At 28.4% G+C, this 8,602-nt stretch overlaps 1 protein-coding gene across 1 annotated transcript; it reads left to right on the top strand.

Annotated features, from left to right (window-relative positions):
* The first annotated feature begins 567 nt into the window (after positions 1-567).
* LOC111619891 (zinc finger protein 429-like) lies at positions 568-8,263 on the top strand. The gene is made up of 5 exons (XM_023361718.1): positions 568-673; positions 942-1,232; positions 1,587-1,799; positions 6,314-6,514; positions 8,095-8,263. The coding sequence occupies exons 1-5, from the start codon at positions 659-661 to the stop codon at positions 8,116-8,118; spliced, it is 744 nt and encodes a 247-aa protein (XP_023217486.1). The 5' UTR covers positions 568-658; the 3' UTR covers positions 8,119-8,263.
* Positions 8,264-8,602: the final 339 nt, after the last annotated feature.

Genomic DNA, 8,602 nt, shown 5'->3' with positions numbered 1-8,602 from the left:
CATAAAGACTGTAAATACGCCGCGAAAACGAAATTTTCTCTGTTATCACATGTCAAACGATTACATCCGCATGCAATCGCTTCTGATATTATTACTGTAAGGATTATGTTTATGTTTATTTTTGCATTTAAGTCCATGTATTATTTATGAAATATAATATATCAAATTTATTAACTTAAAATATAAAACATAACATTATGATGGACTATATNTTTTTATTGTTTTTAGTATTAAACGCTGTATTTTTATGTATAAAATGTGTTTTCGTATGTATTTTGGAATTCTAGAATCTAGAATTTCCAAAGTGCATACCAAAACTCTAGATTTAATTAATTGGATTTACATCGATTCATATAGAAAAATTTATCACGGGATTCGACGGTTTCGGATTTTGCCTGTTGAATTCGGACGAATTATTGAGTAAAACCGATTTACTACTGTATTGGCTTTTAAGTCGCTTACCGTTTATAATAATAATTTAATATAATAATAAGAAATAATTTAAGCCGGTATTTTTGTTTTTTAAGCAAACAAATCGGTACAATAATGAGTCTGATAAAACAATTCCGAAATTTTACATTATTGTAGTGCATTCTTGGTGTTTCATCTTTTCTAAATTTATAAAGTAAATTTAAATTTTAAATTATTAATTTTTTAAATGCAACCAGGAAAGGTAAGTGAAACGTTCAATCTGTTTTGTAACACATTACTTTAAAAATATTATATTACTGTATTTACTTAAGTAATATAACATAATATTAGGCGACATTTGTCATTAGAAATTATAAAAAATAAAAAGTTTGAAATTTTACTTTCTATCGAGAAAATATAGGCCTATATATTTTACTATTATGTTTTGATATAAAGAAAAAAATATTTCTGAAGATATTAATGACGAAAGTATAATTTGTAGTAGTTTATACAATGAATATTTTTTTAAGGACGAAAAGAAGAAACATGAATGCACTGAATGTAAAAGAACATTTTCAACGAAATCGCGCTTAGATACGCACCTGAACACTCATACTGGTGAGAAACCGTTTCTATGTGATATTTGCGGTAAAAACTTCTCCCAGTCTGGAAATTTAACGATGCACAAAAGAATACATTCGGAAGAAAGACCATTCAAATGCAACCATAAAGACTGTAAATACGCCGCGAAAACGAAATTTTCTCTGTTATCACATGTCAAACGATTACATCCGCATGCAATCGCTTCTGATATTATTACTGTAAGGATTATGTTTATGTTTATTTTTGCATTTAAGTCCATGTATTATTTATGAAATATAATATATCAAATTTATTACCTTAAAATATAAAATATAACATTATGATGGACTATATAACTAGTTTAATTATTATAAATAAAATTGATAATTTACAGTAAAATATTGAAAAATATACTTATATCTCTATCGTAAAAATCGTAAATATTAGTTACTAAATAACTTCTTTACTAATAAGCGTTTAAAATGTATAGAAGATTAAATGAATTTACAAAATGTATTAAAATTTAACTGTAATTTTCTATTTTAGTATGTACGAAATAGCATAATGTATCTTATATATCATATAATAATTAGATTCCCGGAAAAAAGGCAGAAAAAGATCATAAATGTGATAAATGCGGAAAAAATTTTCTATGGTTATCTCATTTAACATTGCACTTGATATCTCATGAAAAAATCCGACCGTTTTCATGTGCTATTTGTAGGAAAACGTTCAAATATAAATATCAGTTAAATGGACACATGAAGAAAGTACATCCTAAGGAAGAAACCGCATCTTCTTCCAAAGTACGTAAAGAAATTGTTCAAAATTAATTTTTTAAAATTACTTGAATATTCTAATGTAAAAAAGTTATTGAACTTGTAAAAAACTTTTAAAATTGATTAACAGGTTTTTTCTAGGTGACTTTATTACATGATTGCTATAAATAATTTTATTCTGTAACTTTTAATCATTTAATAACAGAGCATTGTTTATGTAAAATGAACAATTGACACAAAACAAAAAACTGATCATTTGAAGTTTGTAATTTGAGTCATTTAATAATCAGCATCAGTCTTTTTATACTTCTGTATACGGTATTTCCAAAACAACAGGATTTAAGTTACAGTAAATTTTCAGATTCATGGTGTATCTGATTATTTTAATTTAATGTTGTCATTGTCTGTATTATTGATATGTTTCTAAATAGCATGCTAAATTATCATTGAAATAGAAATGGTAAAATTTGGTCTCTATAACTTTCAATAACTAGTAAAATTACTATTAAGGTGAAATCTACCATCGTAAATTATTTGGAATGAATTTAATCGTAATAATTGTTTCGACATATTTCTTCTCTTTTCTACAGAAACAATTTCTATTTAATTAGTGAACTTTTTAAACTTTAGTACTCGATTGTTTATTGTTTTTTTTTTTCTTGATTCTTTCGACTTAAGCACAAAATTGCTACGGAGAACTTATCACAAACAATTTCTAAGATGGAAAAAGTAGATTTGATGTTTTATATATTATAAAAGGAAATGCATTTTGAATTACATGCTGCTAATCAGTTTTAATTTTATGGTAAATGTACTGTACATAAGATGTTACAGAACAAATTAATACTTAATTATATTTTACAGACGCTTAAAATTCACAAAAAGATTAAAAAAGAATTACCATAGTATAACTAATGGTAACTAATAACTGGACAGTGGACATCTAGGCACTTAAAATAAGCTTTTAAATTGCGTCGTTTAAGCTATATAAACAAAAAATAGGCGTTCAAAATTTGCACAATGAACAATTTACGTACTTATCACGACGATGAATTTTTTATTTAACATATGTATTGCAAACAAAAATGCACGTATTCAGAATCATGCAAACACAAATGTAGACAAACAATTATCTTTACATTTTTTATCTACTCATTTTTTGTTTCCCATAGTTAGCTTCATAATATGTTACAAGCACTTTTTCCAAATTTTAATAGAAAAGTTGCAATGTTTGTCACTGATAATTAATTTTTATGCAGAGAAAGAGCGTTCCATATCTACTGAAGATAACGGACAGTATTTCAACCTTGGAAGAAGATGAACTGAAAATTTACTTTCAGTTTTGCACTTCTTTCCTGCCAAAATATCAGCCACAACAAACAAACACTTTAATCCAAGTCTCTTTTGAAGCAATGCTTTCAACTCTTTCTTCACTTTTTTGCAGCAGTGCCTGGTGCATCACAATGTTTCTGGTTTGCTCTGTTGAGGAGATCAATTTGTTCATATATGTGAGGGTCAAAATTTAAGAGGGCCGAGATTCGAATAGTTATATTCATTTTGTTCATTCATTTTCCGTTTTGTTTCAAAATCAAACCGATTTTTTTAAAGTTAGGGTTAACACAAAAAGGGAAAAACAACCGACAAATTTTCTCATAAAAATCGCTCATAAAAACTCCGTTCCCACAACAATACTTCCCTGTATAGGATGAGTTAATTGTTGTGTCATAAGTTTGTCACTTCGCCCACCATTGGTCAACGAAGATCATCACCTGTGACGTACATAGGGAAATCTCGAAAAAAGAGAGCCCCCATATAAAAGACAAGTGCGATGACGACACAGGGGGGGGAAATTAAGTTCTTTTCTCTATACTGTGAGTGTGTGCCCGTGGATTTACCTGCATCTCGTCGCCACCGTCTTTAATAGACTTTGAACTTTGGACTGATTTGAACTTTGAACTTGGAAGGACGAACCTCGGATCAACGTTATAACAACCTAATCAGAGGTATTTATCCTACACGCGATGATATGTAAGCTCTCTCTCGCTATTCGAATATTTCAAACTCGCGGTTAGAGTCGCGACTACTTTATACAGTACTTTGCCGTTACTTTATGAACTATACGGATTGAAAATCCCGAGAGGGATTTGTATTCCAATTCTTAACTATGTATAAATGTACGGAATAAACGGAATAAACGGGTATTTTGTTAACGAACGATTGGAGTGCATTTCTTCCACCATTATCACCTTCATACTAAACCCGAAGTCCTCGACGAGATCGCTCGTGATAATTCCCCCCATCTATCCGCGTATCTATCCGCGATAAATTGATAGATTGGTGTCAGATCCTGACAGGTGAAAGAATCTAACGATCCTTTTTCCTGACCCTCTTTTTTTCCATCCTTTAGACAAGCGAGACCGACTCAACTCAACTCAAGACTCGACTCAAGACCTTGAGTCGAGTAAGAGGTAGGAAAGTGAAGAACTCGTAAACATCCTACCCCCGATTAGTCTCGCATATATAGGTTACCTGCTACTTTCGAGAGCAGTAATAGTATCTGCAATGAATGTGAAATAACACTTGATGTACAGTACATCAACTTGTTCTGAACATAAATATCATTCAAAATTTTCTTGGCTTTAGTTTCACAAACTGCATTGTCCGCTAAAGTGACTAGAAGTTTTTGGATATCGAAGAAATGTTCACTGTAGTAGTTAGTACAATATCTTAGCCACGAATATGCTGCGGTGAAAATAGGCATTTGCTTAAAATCCGCTGTCTACTAATAACGTAAGGTAAAACTAAAATAACGAAAACTAATAAATCAATATAATAACTTGAATAAAAAGTAATAAATAATAATAATTCGGCATTCAGGTGCCATTTTATTTTGCACTCTATGCGAAGTTTACAAGTATGTTCCTTATTTTACAAGTTAGATATTTTTAAAAATGAAATCTTACGTATAATAAATAAACATAATAAATTTTGGCATGCTTTATTATTTATATACAAAGTAATATACAATCTGTAATTCTTTAAACAAAGCCATTTTTACCTTTTTTTAAACAATTTGAAAATTTTTTGTTGCAATTCATTTACAAAAAGTTATAAAATATCAAAGTTTAATATTTTAAAAATGTTTAACGTGTTAAAATATATATCTTAGATGAATTTTAAATAACAGTAGGATCAAATCATTTAAGGTAAGTCAAATAAGAACAAAGTGTTAAATACTAAAATAGTGTGACATGAGAGAAATAAGGAAAAAAAATCGATTCGTAAATCATATATCACTATTTAATTCAATATTTTAGTAAAGTGTGCAGAACGTTGAAATTTTCTTAAAATTTTGTACCCAATAATGGTGTGAGACAGACAGAGGGTCAGCGGTTAATCCCTCCTGACCACTTACATTGCAAACGCCGGTAAAATCCCGGTCTCGGAGTCGTCGAATGACTAGGAAGGCAAAAAGTGAGTGAGGAGTGCGAAGGTAAGCCGGCAGGCGTCCTTTCAACGACAGGAGACAGGTTTAACAAATAAATAAAGCATTTATTAAATAACTAAATCTAAGTTACAGGAGGCGAAAATCATACTAAGGTTAAATGCGATGATACTATACTATTTACATAAAACGGGCGACTAATCTCGAATCTATAAATATATCGCTGACTTAATTTCAGTGCGAGAGAGAGTGATTTTACAAGTTCTATATCCCCTAAATACCTCTCAGAGTAATGGAGAGTTGATGCATCGTCTGTATGGAAGAGGTAGTAGTTCTTGGTGTCTTCTCTGACTGGATCCAATTCCTTTGCATGGAGATCGACTGGCACAAGTACAGAAATAACTTTCGTGTGCCGACGCACCCTGAGCTTCCAGGACTCGGACTTTTATTCAGTTGTCGTGGGAAAGGAGTCGCATGATCGTCACATGTTGACAATAACGGCCCATTCTTGACACCTATCTGTCAACTTTCCCATCTAATTGTTATAACAAAGGGTGATCTTCGATCTAATTCTCACCAGGAGCTTTTTTCTATCGAAGTTGTTTACATTTTTTTCGACAACTGCGTTAAATTCGCGGATTTCACACCGGCTTGCTTATTGGGCTGTTGTCTAGTTTGCCTAAATGATAAATAGTGTTGGCCATCTAAATAGGTATACATGTAAAGTAATATGTAAAAGTTGTTCAAATTTAGAAAATAATTGTCAAATAAAAACAGTAGAAAACATGAGAACATTAGAATAAATTAGTTTTCAGCTTATGAAGTTTATATATTTATAACAAAAATAATTGAATATAAAAAATTATTTATATGTTATATTGATTGCATTTATTTTTATTCTTCTTACGATATTCTGGTTAAAATCACAACTATATTTTTACATGGCTTTTTCTAATTTGTTTTAAAATAATCATATTGTAAAGAATATGCTGAGATATTAAGTAAAAGCAGTTGATAAAGCAATTAGCGAAAGATTAATTATTCTTTAAACTTAATTCAATTTTTCAAATTTTACTTTTTACAATCCTGTGAACAGAATAGTCAGAAATTACCTTCACAGTCGCATAATAAAATATCAGCTGCAGTATCAAGTGAAACACATGACAAGTCACAGAATGATCAACACGAACAATCATCTGAAATGGCATTTCTATGTGATTTGTGCAACTTCAGGACTTGGTCAAAGGAGAAATGGTTTATGCATAAACAACGTCATGCCGATGAAAGTAAATTCAAGGTGAACGTATTTATTTATAATGCTACTTTATAAATTAATATTACAAGAAAATATTTGTTTTAAACTTTACATCAAAATATTACCAATTGCCATTGAAATTTTTTTGCATGGAATATGGTATTTTATTCCATTTTTTTTCAATCCATTTGAAACGATAAATACTTCCAATTCTAAATATGCAAAAGAGGTGAACAGATCAATTATTATTGATGTTCTATTTTGATATTAATAGTCGTTATTTATTAAGTAACGTCTCTCCACCTACCAGTTACTATGAAATCGAAATTTCGAATTTACGTTCTAATGTGAAAAGAAAATGTTACTTTTGATCGGTAGTTCAACAAATTTTTATACAGTAGTAAATTAATTTTGCCTTTGCAGAATTTTTATATGTAATTTTCTGTTTTCATGTTCTATTGTATGTGCAATATGTACTTTTTAAAATTTTCAATTTCTGTATTTATAATATTTATTGAAATATATAAANACAACGTCATGCCGATGAAAGTAAATTCAAGGTGAACGTATTTATTTATAATGCTACTTTATAAATTAATATTACAAGAAAATATTTGTATTTAAACTTTACATCAAATATTACCAATTGCCATTGAAATTCTCTTGCATGGAATATAGTATTTTATTCCATTTTTTTTCAATCCATTTGAAACAATAAATACTTCCAATTCTAAATATGCAAAAGAGGTGAACAGATCAATTATTATTGATGTTCTATTTTGATATTAAAAGTCGTTATTTATTAAGTAACGTCTCTCCATCTACCAGTTACTGAGAAATCGAAATTTCGAATTTACGTTCTAATGTGAAAAGAAAATGTTAATTTTGATCGGTAGTTCAGCAAATTTTTATACAGTAGTAAATTTATTTTGCCTTTGCAGAATTTTTATGCGTAATTTTCTGTTTTCATGTTCTATTGTATGTGCAATATGTACTTTTTAAAATTTTCAATTTCTGTATTTATAATATTTATTGAAATATATAAATTACACGAATTTTTATTAATAAGCGATTAATCATGAAATATAATATTGCATAATTAAATCTTTGCTGATATTTTTCTATTTGTCTTTAAATGTCATTGGTAAAAAAACAATAATGCTAAATAATAATGCGTGGTATCGCTATTTAAATAAAGAGATGTTAAAGACAATACACAATTACAATAAATGGAAAATAAATGTTTTATAAAGAAATGTGTAAGGAAAATTTACTATTAATAGTTACGACTTACGACTTATAATTTACGAATGCAGTTTATACACAGACCGTAGTAAAATATAGTTCAGTTGTAAAATTAATAAATGTCATTGACTAAATAAAAGACCAATCAATAATGTAGTTGTAAATGAGAAGTTGATAACATAAATGGTATAAAAAGTCAAGTTTCAAAGTATGTAAAAAAAACATCTATTTCTATTTGCCTGAAAATTTGATGAAGAATGATGTAACTTGTGAATACAAAAATTTAATTTATCATTAATTCAGTTATAATTGTGAAAGTTAAATTTAAATATTATTTTGTATTGTATGTTTTGCTAACAAAATATAATTTCTTCCAGGAATCGGCAAAAATATCTGACTGACAAACCTAAAGTGCGGTGTGTATTCTCTTGATGACAAGAAGAGGAAAAAAAAATTAAAATAAAATTTTTCAATTAAATTTTATAAATTCAAATTACATTTTGAAAATATTCAGCACCAAATTCGCCAAATGAATCTTATTTATTTATTATTATTTTTTTATTTCTTATTTTTTTTGAAAATCTAACAAAAGAATTGTTCAAAACTCAAAACTTTATTCGTATTGAAGTCTAAATTGATATAAAATTATTGATATCAGTTCATGATTAATAAAATATTTTTCCAAAAGTACCGTTTTTATGAATCATTAAAGTTCTTTTCCTTTTAAAGCATTTTGTCAATATAACTTATAATTGAGCGGTTTTCTATCTGTTTAAAAATAATAATTAAACAGATAGAAAACATACTTTATAATTAAAACTTAATTATAAAGTATTTCCCTTTCAATATTGAATTAATTGTATTTAAATACCAGGGCTGTGGAGT

Source organism: Centruroides sculpturatus, unplaced genomic scaffold, assembly GCF_000671375.1.
Source record: "Centruroides sculpturatus isolate CEXI.00-Female unplaced genomic scaffold, Cexi_2.0 scaffold160, whole genome shotgun sequence".
In the NCBI taxonomy this organism is placed as follows: Eukaryota; Metazoa; Arthropoda; class Arachnida; order Scorpiones; family Buthidae; genus Centruroides; species Centruroides sculpturatus.
The sequence above is the reverse complement of the archived record's forward strand: the minus strand, read 5'-3'. Positions and strand labels throughout refer to the sequence as shown.

Bases quoted from the DNA above. Each gene is read 5' to 3' on its own strand.
- LOC111619891 (XM_023361718.1), top strand. The intron at 1,233-1,586 runs GTAAGGATTATG...TATAATAATTAG, and splicing joins TCGCTTCTGATATTATTACT to ATTCCCGGAAAAAAGGCAGA. The intron at 1,800-6,313 runs GTACGTAAAGAA...TCCTGTGAACAG, and splicing joins AAACCGCATCTTCTTCCAAA to AATAGTCAGAAATTACCTTC.